The 17392-nt window shown below is 47.0% G+C and overlaps 1 protein-coding gene across 1 annotated transcript in view; it reads left to right on the top strand.

The window, feature by feature from the left end:
* The first annotated feature begins 560 nt into the window (after nt 1-560).
* Nucleotides 561-17392, top strand: part of LOC144095269 (uncharacterized) — a 21331-nt gene continuing 4499 nt past the window's right edge. Inside the window, exons 1-11 of the mRNA XM_077629048.1 lie at nt 561-626; nt 2530-2575; nt 3784-3911; nt 5425-5451; nt 6688-6756; nt 7602-7634; nt 8576-8617; nt 10144-10248; nt 10979-11134; nt 12338-12621; nt 14402-14520. Coding sequence (XP_077485174.1) covers nt 617-626; nt 2530-2575; nt 3784-3911; nt 5425-5451; nt 6688-6756; nt 7602-7634; nt 8576-8617; nt 10144-10248; nt 10979-11134; nt 12338-12621; nt 14402-14520 — 1019 coding nt within the window. The 5' untranslated portion in view covers nt 561-616. The remainder of the gene's footprint in view (nt 627-2529; nt 2576-3783; nt 3912-5424; nt 5452-6687; nt 6757-7601; nt 7635-8575; nt 8618-10143; nt 10249-10978; nt 11135-12337; nt 12622-14401; nt 14521-17392) is intronic.

Raw genomic sequence — 17392 nt, 5'->3', positions numbered from 1 at the left:
GCTTTGTGAAGTGTCCATGACGCTCCTGCGATGTAGAATCCCTCACTTAAACTTGTACTTATGCAGGTGCGGATTCGCTGCGACAAACCTTGGTGTATCATGTGGGCAAGTTGAATCAATCGATCATTTTCTCCTCTCTTGCCGGCGGTTCGCGGTTCAGAGAAAGCAATATTTGGAGGTTCCTCTTTCGAGACTATAGTATATACTGCCTCTGTCTCTTACAGTTCTTCTATCGTTCGGTGCGAGCGCCAAGGGATTCCCGTTAAGCAGTGTATGCGGCTACCTTCACGATTACATAAGTGCAACTAATCGATTATCTTGTTAGCTATATACAAAATTCTTTCGCATGTCCAAAAAAGGCTAGATTGATTCTATTCCGGATGACTCATACCTCTTGAATTCATTTTATTTTTCCAATTTTTTTATCTTGATTCAGTCTTCTGACGTTTCCTTCCCCGCGCAAATGCTTCATTGGCATTCTACTCTATACCTTGGCCAATCCCCCCCACGTGGGTATGTGCCATATTACTTGAGTAGAAGAAGAAGAAGAAGCGCGCCATGCAGAAGCGCAGAGGGAGAAGAAGACCGCACGCTCTCTCCGTTTCCCCTGGTCGCCATGAGGTCCGGTGAGTCGAGTGCTTTCGCTTTTCGCCAGAACAGCTTTCGAGCCGCAAAAGCAAGGCGCGACCAGCGGAACAGCCATTCTCATAAAGTCGCACGAAGTATCAGTTGCGCATAGGATCGTACGTGGATATGGCGGGCAATTGTGCTTAGCCCAGCAATGCACGAAAATGCGACGTGGTACTATCAATGCCGAAACCTTGCGCTGAGCGGCAGTCACGTACAGGTTGTCGCAGTATATGAGCAGTATATGAGCTCGCTCTCAGGGTGGAAATTAACTTATATTCCTGCATCTACACTGAAGACACTGAACACCCGCCGTGCTGCCTTAGCGGCTTTGGCGTTCGGCCGCTGATCCCAAGGACGCGGGGTAGAATCCCGGCCGTGGCGGCTGAGTTTTGATGGTGGAGATACGCAAAAATGCCCGTGTGCTGTGCATGTCAGCGCACGTACATGTACTGTCGAGGATAAAAGTGGTATACTCCACGCAGCGGGAGCCGGAGCAACGGAAAACTGCATTGTAACGCCATCTACAGGCGGCATCTGGGATCGAGGCAGCCAATGGGGGCCCTTTATTATCTGCAGGCATGTCGCTTGGCTCGTTTCAACGTTTCGTGCTTTAGATGGCGTTACAATGCAGTTTTCCGCTGCTCCGGCTCCCGCTGCGTGGAGTATACCACTTTTGTCTCCGATAGTACAAGGTACAAGGACCCCCTTCCGGGCAACGGCGTCGGCCGATTCTCACGGCCCTGCTAGCGTGACAATGCAGGGAGCGGCACCACAATGGAGAGAGGGCTCTATCCCCGACCACAAGGGAAAGGGGTTGTCCCCTTTCATCGACCACTCCCTGCTAGCACACTACCACTAGCAGGGTCACGAAAATCGGCTGCTGTCATTGGCTGGGATGGGGCTCATTTGGCGGGGAAAGCCGCTGAGTTCTTAGGGTCTTGCAAACTTGCAAACCAATTTGCCACGATACCCCACTAGATATGCAGAACGGTGGTTAGTTCCTACTCCTCGTCTGAACACCGGGAAACAGCGCCTATCTTACACGTTACCCTCTCTTTTGAACACCTACAAATTAGATGGGTTTGAGTTATTTTCATGTCCTTACAGAAATCTCCGCCTTATGTATAGTTCATGATTTCGGATACTTTCATTTTCTGTGATTTCATGTTATTCTGTTGTTTGTACTGTGACTGGAATTTTTTTTTTTTGATCAAGCCGCGATTACTGTAGCGAATGTTAATTTACTGTGCCAAATTGTGTACAGATTTGATGTATTGTTGTGCTTCTTCTGCCAAAAAAAAAAGAAAAAAAAACAGGGGCTGTGGGCTGGTCAAGCTGCCTGCGAGCAGCTTTTTTCCCGCCGTCCTCCCATCCAAATGTACGATGGCAAAATAAAGATTATTATTATTATTAAAAAGATTCTAGCCCATACTTTGGCAGCCACCGGTTACAAGCTCGCGTGACCAAATCCAAACCGCGGCTGCTGCATTTTGATGGAGGTGACAAGCAAAAACGGTCGTGTGCTGTGCGATAGCCAGATGGGCGATAGCCAGATGCGATAGCCAGGTGCGATGTGCGATAGCCAGGTGGGCGAAGTTATTTCGGCGCCCTCCACCCTATCCCCGCGGCGTGGTTCTGGTGTCCACCCTGAGCGAGCCAGTTACTACGCCTTGCATTACCTCGCAACCACACACTTGCGCACGCTTGTTGAGTAATCATTTATTGCCTTCTGTGATTGTGTCCCCTTTAAGCTCTGCTTCAATCTGTACGTGACACCTTCCATATATAACGCACGCCGAATCCTATCAATCCGTCGTTGTCCTTATTAGATAATAAACCTCAAAAACAGCCAATCTATATATTGACTTCTTGTGTTTCTGCGTTTTCTATTATTTGCAGAAAGTCCCCGACATCGCAGGCGATCTGAACCTTCGCTGCGCGTCATGTAAGAAACTGCTAAGTTTGATGGCACAGAAAAGGAACGAAAAACTAAACCACGTGTTCCTATTCTTTTCACATACTAGTTCCTTTTTCTGCGAGAATATTGTGTTGAATGGGATAAGCTCAGGCTGTTGCAAACGTGGTCATGCCTGTGGAACGTGGTCAGTTATGCCGGTGCACACCCGCATAACTTAATGAACAAACTATGAGGGTAAACTGGGCGAGGAGGAGTGCGTTCTTTATTAGACTGAAGCGCGAACAGACGTGGAGAGAAGAGAGGTGGACACACGAGCGATTGGTGTTTCATTTCGTAACGCATACGCGAATAAGCTAGCTTGAACAACCCTTGAGCACGCGACAAATCCCATCAATATCGGCAGATAGTAGCATCGTTCGCTGGATGATTCCGATGATATAAAACTAAATGAACATTTTCTGTGAAATATTCGTAAATATGTGACTGATGACAGAACTGAAAGCCTACAATATCCCAGCTTGTGCGTAGATAGGAGTCAATCACCTATTGGAGTCAAGTAGCCTAGCTAGGTGTGTGTTTTTATATAGAAATATGTTTTTTAGATCTCTGTGTCGATCATTGGTCGATCTTGGCCTTTCAGACGACACTTAAGTATCCGCTTGCATATATTGTATATTCAGACGACCCGTAAGTGTCTGCGTGCTTGCATTATATCTTGTATAAATTAGCGGTTTTAGGTAGTATTGAAAGCGATTGAATAAGCAGTGCTAAAGTAGACTTACAGTTGCGGGCTGCATGGCGCATAGAGATAGCGAGTAACGTCTTCAAACTCGAATGTGGTGCATGAAATGAAAATATCTGGGACAGCGGCTTTAAGTGTTGTACCGTAACATGAGCACACGATTGTCAGCGGTAGCTGGTACTGCCCTGAAGCACTGGCTCTTCTGAAGGCGTCTCAATGTCTCTACCTCTACCTTTGTTGTTCCTATTTCCACTCCCCTCCTTTCACCGCGTTCAACCCATCCTTCATGGTGCTGTTGGCGTGTCCAGTCAGAATGTGACAGTACCGTGGCTTTGTTCCATTCAATACCTCCTCCTCTAATTGACACCTGTACAATCACCTCAAGACACTGGCGATGCCCTCTCCTTCTATAACATAACCCGCATTCTGTCTGTCTGCACATGCTACGTCTCTATCGAGGCCTCTCAGTGCAGTCGTGATGTTCGTCACGCAGAGACCCGGCAGTGGAGCAGGGGGGCTGCGTCAGCTCCGAGGTGACCTTCTACACGGGCAGCGTGCTCCTCATGGCCGCACTTGTGGGACTGCTCTGTGCCCCCGCCTACTTCGTCAGTCACCAGCTCGGTGCGTAAGCCATGCGCCTGCGAACAGGCTCCTGATGGTGACACCAGATGGCGTCACAATCTATTCACAGATGAGCAATCATATCAAATTCTGAGAATAAAAGGATGGCTCGTGTAAGTTTTCGGTGGGGGTCGTTCAGCGTTGCGAATTGCAGTTTTTCCTGTTGATAATTTTCTAACTATATGCATGCAATTTTCATATTTTTGAAGCACAGACCTCACGCAATATCGGGAGGCATGATATTATGCTGGAATTCTGCTACGGGTTCCGCATTAAATGCTGGATGGTGGATGAGTTGGGTCAGCTCCCAACTGCGGCTACACAAACTTCAGCAGTGCCACGGAATCAGTTATCAGAAAGTGAAGCCGTCAACTGCAGCTCGCTCGAATCAGACGCGCACGGCGCAAAATAACATTTGAGAATTTTCACAGCGCCTCAAGAGACCTTCATGAGGTGTTTTGTTTGGCACGACGCAGCTTTTTTGCTCAACTTTACGCATGCATCGGTAGTTCAGTTAAACAGTGTGTTGGCTGATTAGTATTGTTTTGCGTGTTCAGCTTAATTCGTAATTTCAAAGTGATAACGTATTTTGTATATGGTTCGATAAATCTATTTGAACTTTAAAAAATTGTTTTGCTTGTTAATAACTCGACTGATCACTGCAATCATTGCAACGATAACGGCATTAAGTTTCTCACTTCCTTAAAACAGCATACCACAGCACTCCAGCCGTTCCATTCTTGGGAAACACATGGTCTGAAGCTGAGCCCTGCTAGGTGGTACTGCATGCGCTGCGTCAGTATGTGCGCAAAGCAGCAGTAGCTCAAAATGAGTTTTTCGTGCGCAAAAGCAGGACCTCTAGTCGAAGCTACATTAACAAAATATCGGAGCTACATTAACAGAAAAGAACAGGCACAAAAACCTTGAGGGGCCTGTGACTAGCATGTTATTTGGCACAAAACAGTAATAAGTCTTAACTCACTCATGTGTAATTATTCTTCGAATATACGATGCTGTCAGATTTCGAGCAGTGAAGATGCACCTTGGAAGTAAATGAGCGTTTGAATATATAGCAATCTGGCCATTCAGGTGGCATTAACAAGATCAACTGTATTAACGTCCGCAAATTTTTTCTTGTACTGTTGTAAAATCAAAAGCACTAATGGAGTCATTCCGTGTATCGAACGAATCGAAGGGAGTACTATATAAAAAATGGTGGCATTCCAGGCGCTGTTCCTGTCGCTTCATGCTATTCGCCCTAAAACCGGCAAGGAGAACAACGCACAAGTTCAATTCAGGCGTCGAGCCCTTGCTTTCCCCGCTTGCGCTTATTCCTTGTTATCGCTTAATCGTCTGTAAATGCTGTTTGCTAATCTACAGTCACTACTATTCGATATATTGCGATACTAACGAATTACTAGCAAGTGTCACTGTCACATGCTAAACCTTCGAGACAGTTTAAACTGGATTAAAACTAAACTGGACTAAAAGGGCACTATTGTGTCTATTACAGCCGTCAACAGCTACACCTTCATCACTGGTAAGTGGCAAAGGAACCGAGCCATACTCGGTGATGTGAGACAGTCGGTGTGTCAAAATCCTCTTATCAGTACGATCACCGATTTGCCCACCTATAATCCCATGTAATTCCTAGCAGCAGCAGCAGGTTGCACTACCATCGTGCTGGGCATGGGAATATGTGTGGAACGCTCTGCTTTCTGGAAATTCGGAAGATGACAGCAACCCTTGCTTCCGAATATCCCCTACTGGACGCCAGTTTACTCACTGCTTTTTTTCTTTCGACCATTTTATGTATAGGTCCTCTCGATCGCCTGCCTGATAGGCGTTCCTTAATTACCTGTGATCTTAGTCATGGAGGTTCTACCTTAACCCTAACGTGGCCAGTATGTGCGAAGCTGCAGAGGCAAGCCCAGTGCGGCACGGGAAAATCGCGGTACTCGGCTCATCGTACGTCATCTTGAGGCGTGTTTCCTTCGTCAACGTACTCGTTAGCTTATCCCCCTGGTGCGACGAAGTAGGTCAACTGTGACACGGTAGTTTCAGGAACGCAACAGAATCCGTCCTCACATACATAGCAGAAGCCCGGCAGGATGACTATGAAAGAAAAATCCTCAGGGACACCTAATTACATTGTGTTGGCAATGCCATAGCATTAGAAGCTGTTTATGCCTTTCTGCCGGAAGTGACCTCGCATCCATTCTCATGTCTATTCTTCCCGGCGCTAATTCCTAGCCAATGGGAATGGTCCGGTCTGGTGGCTTCACTTTCCTCCTTGTGACGTCACTGCCCTCAGACCAGTGGGAATGCTCTATTCTGATGACATCACTTCTCTACCCACTCTGCGAATTCAGCTACAGACGACGCGTTTTTTTCCCGATGAGGCTTCTAATTAATCGCATTAAAAAGTGCAAAAAAGGAGCGACAGAAGAGGGTAATGACCTTTTACGGGACCCAACTTCCTTTCAATCCTTCAATCCCATTCATTAGAACTAGCAAGTTTGCTTGGTTCTGGCTTCAGTTGGGTTCCCCACAATGTGGTCAGCTAGCCAGCCTCTCTTTACCTCTGGGTTGCGTATGAGCGGTATGACGCCGCCCGATCAGCTATACACGATCAAAGAAACGTAATGAACAGCACTGCCACCGTATTATCTTTTTTTTGTTCCGCTTCGTTTCTCGTTGGTCACTACGCCGTCAAAAGCTCAAGAATGAAGAAAGTTCACCCCGGCTTAGCTCCCCTGTGTCGTATGCCACGCAGATGAAGCCGAACCTTCCGGAGCAACGAGGACGCTGCCAATCCCTCGGCGCATCTTCGTGGCTGAACGCAGTAAGTTGTGCCCTGGGTGGTTGTTCCAGCCCACTTGCAATATATGTTACAAGGTGAAGCTGTTATTTTTCTTTAGTCATTCATTTTAATCATGATATTACAAAGTCTGGTATTAGAGTTCCAGTGCTGATATAGCGAAGTTTTGCCGGGAAAAATTTGGGGAAACATGCCCCCAGGTATCCATCGTGCGAAGTGGTGTCATGCCAAGCCATTCTTTATTTTCAAACGTACTAATCATTATACTGCGTGTAAATACCCTCTTCGGCTATCCTATACCCGCCACAGTAATATGGGGATGGAAGTGATCTTAGACAGAATAAATCCCGTAGAACTTTTAGCCAGCACTTTGTAATTGGAGGTGGCCGAAGTTGCCTTAGCAACACCACGCCAAACGTACGCAAACCGCTGCTAAACCCCGTGCCGGCAAAAACTGCTGCCGATCATAGTTAATCGATAAAGCTCTTCGTCTTCATGCTTACAAAGCCATTTTTTTATATAACATAGTGTCTTTTTTTGTCATAGACAAGTGCAGTCGGCCTCAAAAGTTCACGGGACGCATGAGCTCGGGAACAAATTTTTCTAGCGCTACGTCACAACCCGTTTGCCTGGTGTTCTTACCAGCTACCGACAGACGGAGCATACATGCCCGTCCCCTCAAGGAAATTGGCCACTGCGACTGCGCTGATTTTTTTTTTCGCAAACCCGCATCCCAGAAATTTTTGTTGCCGAATGTGCATTACAGTTCAGTTCGATTAACTCAAATCGTGATTTGCCGAACACTAATTGTGCAGTGCACCTCCTTCGACTCCGACTCGTCCGTTTTTGTTCTTTCAACGCCATTTTAGACCCTTTGGGACACGTGAACAGCAGCCGCAGAAGTAAGCATTTACGTGTTTATTACTGTCGGTCGAAGGTGCGGGGAGTTTCATGGACTACAGAATCTATTTGCTTCACGCCAGAATGTTTACAACAGTTTTAGAGATGGAGTTTGATTCGGAATGCAAAGGCCTCAGTGGTCAGTAAGGCGCCTGCCTCGATGCTTTGCCCCTCCTATTTGCCTTTTTAAATTAATTTGTGAGAGACGTCATAGGCTTGCATAGGAAACCTGAACGTTAGCGCATTATTCTCACACTTAATAGCAAAAATGCTTGCCATTGCTCCCTCACAACAGTGAAAAATAACCCCTCGTGATCTACTTTTTTCCAGAGGTTTACTTTGCATAAACGCCGTGATTTCTTCGCACTGCAAAAATAAAATGAACGAAAATTGCCGCATTGTGCTTCGGAAAGCAGTGTTAAAGTGAGTGAAAAACGTGCGCATAACTGTGAAAAAAGTGGTATCGCACGAAACCAAAGCCAGTAGATGGCAGATAAATGCAGCCTGTTTAGCGCTCGCAGAATAAATAGATCTCTCAAAGTGCACCTTTTCAATATGCAGTTCCATGTGGGTTATGAAACAAAGTCGTGATCTATGCGATGGCGCGCACACGCACGCGCATTTGCACTGATATCTATAAAATACCATTTTAAGCTCTTGCGAAGATTTTTATTTTAATGCGAAGTCATCCTCAATTTACACGCGCATCCGAATTTGAGCACACACTCGCTAAGCCTTAACAAGCAAGTTTAAAAAGTAAGTGCGTACACTGTACCCTACATAGATAACCCTAGAGCAAGCTTGATACCGCCTGAGCCTACAATACGACCCTAAGCGCGCTTCGCGTTCACTATCGCGACGTTCAAAACGACATCACCCACAGCTCTCGCCTTGCCTCTCCGAAACTTCATGGCCTATCCGTGCTTTCATTCTTCGTTTTTAGATTTTCTCGTCAAGAAGTGGGGCACCACAAGGCTGCACAAAGGTGCGTGCACGTTTTCCGCTCAGCAACCACATGTTCTGGGACAGCCAGTGTTTGCAGGGTTCTGCTGAAGGTATACTCTTTATTCTCATGACTGAAGTGGCGCTACGGGACATATTTATTTAGGACGCTAAATGCGCCGCACGGCATAAAAGGTGATGCCATTAATGTACGTTATTACGTTAATACGTTACAAAAAGGCATGGAGTCCAGTAAAAAGTCCCACAGACTGAGCAAATCAAGCACCCCTAATATGCGTGTGTGCTGCGCTTTTCTGTTTGTTCCGTTTAACGCTTCATGCAGCAATAATCTCACGTACCAATTTAGCACTGTTATCTCCTCAGCTTAGAAGCAGATATATTAATTATTGAAAGGCACATAAGTAGCAACAACGTAAGCGTGCACAGGCCTCTTCATAAGAGGGAGGGGGAGGGGGGATAATACTCATGGCCGCGTCTTGTTCATGACCTCTGGGTAGCAGATAGAGGGGTGGGGGACACTGCCCTCCTTACTTCCCCTCTGCGCACGCCTATGAGCAACAGCTGCACCGTGATACCGACAAAAAGCCTACACAGTGGAATCACGAGCCCTCTCCTGATTGGAACGAGCTGCAGTCGAATCCATGCTTTATTTCCAAAAATATAGAGAGTACTGCTCTTTCAAGTTTTCTTGGCTCCGCTTGCTCTCACCTTCAACTAAATTGAATGAATGTAAAGTCATAGATAGAGTCATGCTCGTATAAGCAAAGTAAGCACCTGCCGTTACCTTGAAGTACCATTTTAATTATTCCTCTGACCTTTATGAAGTCCAGCGCTCATTCTCAACAATCTTAACATAAACGTAGCGTAAAGACGGGCACTGTGCACTCTACTAGCCTACCCTCCAGCGTTGCCCTCGTTGGCCTAGCTGAAAAGGGCATTGTAGAGAGTGATAGCTTGGACTGACGAAGATGAACAATGTGGATATAATTAGCCGTCTTTCAAGGAAGAGGTACTGCCAAGGCTTCTCCCATAATGTTCGAGCGCCACGAAGAAGACACACACACAGGAAGATACAGAACCAGGACCAGGCGCTCTTGCTCGTGGTCCTGTCCTTTCTTCTCTATATATGTGTCTTCGTGGCTCTCACACATTATGGATTCCTATCAACTCTCCCAAGGTGCTACCCCGTATTTCAGCCTGGCTAAGTTGCATCCAGGACATGTTTCATTCTAAAGAAAACAGTGCAAAATTCATCTTGTTTACATCCTCTCGCACCCTACAACGGTTCCATGCGTTGATCTTATTATGAAAAAGGACTTAAGCACTGCAATACACCAGGGGAAAATAATCTGCGTTATACATAAGCTCATGGTTTGAGCATAGAGCATAGTCGACAATAAAATGGTACGGTAGCCGCAGTCGCAACTAGTCTGCCCGTGCAACCCAGGTGCTTTGCGTAGCCTAATAATTTCCTGCTGAAATAAAGATTTCACTGAAACAATACCTTTTCGGGGACAGCATGTGAGCGCTTTTACTTGCTGCTTTCAGTGCTGGGCGCGCCACATGCGCACATCCCGACGGGGACCACCACCAGACATCCCCACGTGTCCAAGGACCCTCACGAAGCGCACAATGCGTCTTCGAATAAGAACGGTTTGTAACGAGTTAGCAGCGTTCACATAACGCAACACTGCCGACCAGCCAGACCACCAGCAAGATGTATGTAAGATGAAAGACAGGTATTAAATTGTGCAGTTTTAAATCACGGTACTAAATGCACATTATGAATTATCCAGCTGTATGAGGTACTTGTCCTCTCGTCTCCTGCAGTCTTTATTCAGTAACAAAGAATACCGGCATGCACAGACGGGTATTAGAACGTGCCGAGGTCTCTCGCTGTCGATGGTCTGCCTCTAATGAGTCCTGCACCAGTAACGAGAACGCGTTGTCGAGCTAGCAACACGCCATTTACTTTCATTTTTTGCAGTGCACCATGATCCACGATGGTTAATTATTTTAATTAGCAAACGGGCGTCGTCAGCATAATAAGGACAAAGTGACTGCCATGTACCGCTTATTGACAGAAGTAGAGGGCAAATGAAAGTTAACTTCCATAGCGCAAACACTACAACTTCGTGCTTTAGTACAAAACATGCATGAGCCCCTGCGCAGTTCTTCAACAGTTTCATGAGGCTAACTGGAAGTTTTCCCGCCCCTCTGTACCTGCTCCTGCAATATATGCAATAGGAATCTGCAATATGCTTTCCGCGACGGTTTTCCCGCGAGGCCACAGGAAATAAAATTCCTTTATTTTTAAGATTCTGTTTCGCACGAACAAGTCAGCTGTGGATTTTCACTGCAACGCACTGTTTCGGTTTCGCAGGCGGCGAACAACCCGAGCAGCTGCTGTGTTTCTTCGGCGCCACGTTCGATGGACCATGGCCCACGCGTCTGTGCAGCCACCTGGTGTACTGCGGCGCATCCTTAGACGCCAGCGACAAATGGCTTCAGCTGGACGCTAGGCCGGGCGCCCGCAGGGGTGCGCTCTCATTATTTCACCCTTCAGTCTAAAGGAGTGCTGTCTCAAAGGAAGCAGCTCTTGCGCGACGCGTGGTATCAACACTGGTTGGCGTACTGAAGACGTATACTAATTATTTCTTTATTTTCTATCGAAATTATCAGGGAGGCGGAGAGAAAAGGTAGAATTATAGCTTGTCGAGCTCTCGCCTACACAAAGGAATACATGATTTATGAAAAATGTCACATTGTCCGTACTTTTACACAAAATAAACATGTAGTTGCAGAACAGAAAAAGGAATATAAACAATGCACGTAGAAAACACAATCTGAACACAAATAGCAGTGTTTTATAATGAAACTGACATGCATAAAATCATGGACAAACATACTCGCTCACATATAACTAACAAATTGGCGCAAATCTTCGTTGTGCAACAATCCGCCTTTTTCACAAGATGGGGAGCTCTGGGGAGTGGCGAAACTTCGTCTGCTACTGGTCGAAACCAAACGCCCGTGCTCGTGTGAGACGCAGGCGCCATCTGGTTCCACGAGGAGCCAGCTGCGCCTGCAAAATGGCAAGTGTGTGCTTGACAGCAGCCGCCATCTGTCGCATGCGCCTGTCACTAACATGAACTGCGCATGCGCAGTAGGAGCAGGCGGTGTCATTTTCAGCCAGTGTAACTGGAGAAGAAGAGTCGCGCATGTGCAGAGAGGTCTTGTGGGAAAGGCAGATTAAAATGTCTGTGACAGAGGTTCAGGAAGTATGGAAGACTGCACCTTAAAATATGCTAACAAAGTGCTGAGCCACACATCTTAATGCTGGAACTGTTCAGTTTGAGTAAAAAACAACCTAAGTGCTGGTCCAACACGAAATCTCACTTTTATCAAATAAATAACTGTCAACAGGTAGATTGGAAGAGGCGGTAGCCCGACCCGAGCGTTGACTATCAGAACTCGTAGCGCCATTCTCAAAACAAAATGGTTTTCAGGAAAAGAAATTGCCCATTAACTGACTCAACACTAGGTGGGCACCTCAGCCGCGACATGAGGGAAGTAATGAGAGAGGGAGCGAAAGAATTAAGGGAGAAAATGTGGCCGTAGTAGAGGGCTCCGGAATAATTACGACCATCTGGGGACTTGTGACGACGTAGTTTGAGAAGCAGGTTTTGTGCAAAACATTTAGCGGCCCTTCTTGAAGAAGTCCTGTTGCGCTTTGGCGCAGCGTTGAACAGCTTCCTGGCGCTGAAAGCGGGCGGCGCCGACGAATACAACGGTGGCCATCCGGGGCGACCGCTGCTGGTGATGGGCGTACAAGAGCCTCCAACCCCGCTGGGCGCTGCGGACACCAACCAATCGTGGCCGCTGGCGTTCGCCGAACCTGGCAGGGCGCGTGACCTGGCGCGCCGTGGGGCGAACTGGCTCAGCAACCGTCGCCTGGACGGACTCGCCTTACTGGAACAGCGTCTGGACCCGGCCCGCATCGATGCCTATCTCACCATCCTCAGGGTTCGTATCTGGTGGGGTTTCCTGAATCGTGTGGCAAGCTGTGCTTTCTGAATCGTGTGGCAAGCAGTCTGCTGTGCTCGCCCACATCTCTTGACCCTGATACTGGCGTGGCATTCAAACACCCGTTTTCCGGGCCAGAAGACGACTAGAACTTTTGTTTCCTGCGGCTGCTTTGTCCTCACTCAAGTATGGTACTGCAGTCATAGAATACCCTCCTCCCCCCCCCTCCCCAACTTACCCGTATATGCATGCTAACGATATCCGCCTGTACAACAAGATTAAGTATACTTTTTCACTACGCATCACTAATGATGAGCTTGCGCCCCACTCGGAGAAAAATTAACGAGTGCAATGCTGCTGTCTTCTTTACAATCTACGTTTAACATTATAGTGGCATGATAATTCCCGACAGTGACCTTCGTTTGCGTATTTTATTTTCTGAGCTCAAATTGGGGTACAAATATTATTGAGCAAACTGTTTTATAACTCGGGTTTTTCGGTTCATTCTTTGCAGCCACTGCACTAGAACTGCACTAGAAACCTGATACAAATTCAGATTTTTTTTCTCGTTATCTACAATTATTTCTTCACGTACATTGTCATGGTCTGTGCAGTACCTCCGTGTCCATGCATGGCTTGTCTGCCTTCAAATCATTCATTCAACGTTGCGGCGACCATTTTCAACTGACAAGAGCCCAGGACGTCGTTAGCGTATGTGGGTAGCGCCTGAAACGGTGATGCTTAGTTAGCACCAGTGTCGTGGAAGAAGAGGAGAGGCGGCTGCTCCTGGTGCCTGTTGTGCTAGACGACGGCTTTTGCGACGCCATCTTTTTGGGACTATATATATCTCGGCCTCAGCTACGGTCGCCGAAGAAATTTCGTCTAATGGGGCTAGTAAGGCTTTCGCCTTAAAACCTTGTCCTCAAAGGCAATTTCTTTCAAACTTTCGTACTACGTGACCTTCCCTTAGCCACGCCGTATACAAGTCATTTCATCTCGACGGTAAATTTAAGGCTCACAGGTCGAGGCTTCAGGGAACCATCGGCTAGTGAAGTAGTGCTTCCGCACAAAAAGCTGCGTTTTCGAGTTGACGCTATTTGGCCATCTCGTGAGGATACAGTGCACTCATAAGCGAATAAATTTCTCTCCCGTATACGGTGTCTTATTATCTTTGGTTTCCCCCTTGTTCTTCGCTGCGCACAAAATTGGCGCAAGCTTTTAGCAACACTGATGTTGTTCTTGAAGCACGAAAGGCGAGCTAACAATTACGTAATTAAGCAAGTGCCCTTTGCAGAAGCTTCCATGACCTACATTCCAGGCAAAAGCAAAAGTGCATTTTGCTCTTGTCGGAGCGACCAGCCTCGAGCAACGGGCCACTTTGTCGCTGCCCATACTGGCACCTAAAAGACATAGTTTCGAATCACGCCAAACTTATACCTTTCCGTGTGTTTTTTTTTATTTCTTTAATGGTGTGTACGTACGGACGGAGAGATGAACATGTAGCCGTTAAATGCATTCCTGCATTAAAAACCCTGTAATTGATCCCGCTAATTTTTGTGTGGTGTGTTTATAGCTATGAACAGTGGAAAACTATACCTTCTCTAGAGGGTGATTTCCGGGTATAGGTATTGAGTTTAACCCAATCTTTAAGGAATATGTTCGGGGTGCACGAATTGGGTAAAATTGGGTTTTAGCCGCAAACGAAGAGCGTGATATAAGCGCTTTTTTACGAGACTATACAGCTGCATTGCATGGCCTCATTTGCGCGTACTGATCGCAGGAGTTCCGAACGGCATTTTCGGGCAAGCTGCTGCTCCTGTTCAGCATCTTCTGGCTTTATGACATGGAGAACAGGGTGAAAAACCTCTTCCTTGAGCGTCGCATCAAAGATCTGATCAGGTGAACGCAGCGTCGGTGTCCCCGTTCCGAAATGACACAGCTAAGCCTTGTATGTACTAGGACTTAATGAAACAACTCTTGACTGCAGAGCCACTAGTTCGCGTGCCCTAATGAGAGAAGTCTAAACTGACATGGCTGTGAGGAATCTTGCTTGCGTAACTTAGCTCTGTAATGTGTTGATAAAAAACACGCATTCAGCACTTAATTCCGTCCATGGAGTACAGCGTTATTTGTACCATGCTACCCGCTAACGACAGTGTACGGAAACTTTCGCTCCTCTGGGTCATTCCATGCCAAACGTAGGTACCAGAGTATGCGCTGTACCCCCTCCGATCTTTTCAATAAAAATTGTGCCTATTTATTGAACCAGTTAAAGTAATTACCCTTAATAACTTTGGCGAGGAAAGTTTCCTAGTCATGTGAGAGCCCTTCGAATTTCTCAGAGGAGTGCAAAAGTTGGTCTCACTAAAAAATTTACAAAAAATCTAATATTTTACTATTGCGCTTGAAAAATTTTTAGAGATAATGAATATGCATTGTGGGTGTTAATCGCACAGCCAAAAAATATCTAGCGTAATGTTTTTGTGTTGCTTTATGTCATTATATTCCCAAAAAAAACACCGTTTCTGCAATTTTTTATACTCTTTCGCGACTTTGCCGAGCAACATCACTTGTTTCGCCGCTTCTCTATAATATATGTACTATCTCATTAAATGATCTAAAGTATGATACAACACAGTACGTTTCAGAAAAAAACTCTTGAATTTAAAAAAAAAAGTGCTGCGCAGCGTTTTCGGGCGTAAATTTCGTACAGAGGCGTTCCTAGTAAAAATATAAACTCTAGCTCAATTGATAGCTAGTTGCATTGAAATTTTGCTCAGCGTTTTTATCGGAGACTTTTTTTTTTGTTTTAAGCGAGAAAAAATTACCAGTGGCTTAGCTCGGCTATGCCAGGTTATACGGAAGGAGAAATTGACATTCTGCTGTCGATACCTCCGCTTAACAGCGGCCGGACTCTCCTTCTCGTCACCCATGCGAAGCGACTGTGATACGGCCGCCGTGTCACCTTATATATTTTATACACGCGGCTGTGCATGCGCAGTTAGGCGCATAGCCAGCACGTGGCGTCCACGTGTGTAATGCGCGACCTCAGAGGCGAAGGCCGGCCAGCTGCTCCTCTCTGGTTGCCGCGCATGCGCACAACCGCTATTCCACGTGACGTAACGGGCGGCGCCGGCTGTGGAGTCGACGCGCGGCCGCGGCTAGGGTGCCTAGGGTGCCTCAATGCCAGTGCCGCCGTTCCCGGGTGGAGACAACTTAAGCGACGCCGCCATAATGAATCACAACTGGCTGGCCTCTCCCATGTACCGCGAAATGCTCGACTGGTAGCCCAGTGTAGCTCTCGCCGCAAAAGGCCGTTCAAGTTAAAGCGCTTTGAAGCGCGCCGAGAGCCGTTACAAACGCTAGCGCCGCTGAAGTTGTCTCCACCCCGACGATGGCATTAAGGCACCTTTAAAGTCACTTTAGGCGGCGAAGCTCTGACGTCACTCGCGGCGCACCTGCTGCTCCTCTCCGGCCGCCGCGCATGCGCACAACTTTCCTCTCCGGACCACAGCGAAATGCTCGACTGGTAGCCAAGTGTAGCTCTCGCTACAAAATTTTTGAAGCTCAGCGCTGCACTTCCAGCCATGGTTGACCCGTACCGCCACTGCACTGTGGTACACGGCCGTGGTGCCGCTCACATTTCTATTGTTTCCATATTGGGCCAGGATCGGACCCGCTTCTGTAGGGTCAGCAGCTCAGCACCATAACCACACAGCCAAAGCGGCGGCTAGTAGAAAGAGAAAAGATGTGGCCTATATCTCGATCAGTTATTAATAGTACAAGCGCATTAAAATATAGTCAGCGCATCTGCGCTTGTGTATTATCAAAGAGGGATTTTCATCCTTGATAGTATCAATCTGATGTGGTACTAGTGGGGTCATTCATTCTTGATAAAGCGAGGCGACTGAGTATTGAAGCGGTAGCAACGGATGCTACAATGAAAACGTGCCGTTCTACAGCCAAGGCTCTTCCCTTTTTTGGCGTGTGTCAGCGGCACACGCGCACCATCGTACGTCGCGTCGCGAGGAGCATAGCCTCATGCAGTTCACGTTTAATGTGTGGTCTAAATTACGGTTATCGCCGGAGGATGACTGAAATAAGGAGGCTCACCTCCATGACAATGTTCAAAGGCCGCAGACTGACTTGCTTACATAGGTTCTCGTGTTTTGAAGAACCACGCTGCGCATTCAAAAGAGACAAGCACAGGAAAAGGCCAATGTGACGGAAAGAGCGCGAACTATCAACTGAGTTTATTTGTGTGAAGGTGCCTTATATATGCAGAATCACAGCATAGAGACAAGGGGAATGAGAGAGGAGGTAAAGCCGGTCATCTCCTGATAAGCAACAGGTGCGTAGGAAATTCTTCTTCTTGTACAATTTGACAGAAGTGTCGCTTATACATTTATCGCCGTTTCCTTTTATGTGATAGGCCTCCAAAAGTTCACGCCCTGTTTTTTTTTTACTTTTATCTAGAATTTTTATCTTCTTAAGCAGAGGCTCGCATCCACTGCAGGCAAGGCAATGAGCGGGCTGATTCGTTCCTTCTTTATTTCGAATTGATCGGGCATGTTTCCCTGCGCGTTCATTCACGCAGCGGCCTGTTTGTCCCACGTAGGCGCCTCCACACTTGAGCGGGATTTCATAAACCGCGCCCGTGGCACATTTTACAAACGTTTCAGCATGTTTTATGCTGCATCCAGTGCCTCTAGCTCATTGGTTACTGATTCTCGGGCATAAGCCTGCGCGTTTCTGTGGGGCAGAAAATACG

The sequence above is a fragment of the Amblyomma americanum genome, chromosome 6, assembly GCF_052857255.1.
Source record: "Amblyomma americanum isolate KBUSLIRL-KWMA chromosome 6, ASM5285725v1, whole genome shotgun sequence".
NCBI lineage: Eukaryota > Metazoa > Arthropoda > Arachnida > Ixodida > Ixodidae > Amblyomma > Amblyomma americanum.
This window is presented reverse-complemented; position numbering and strand designations above follow the sequence as displayed.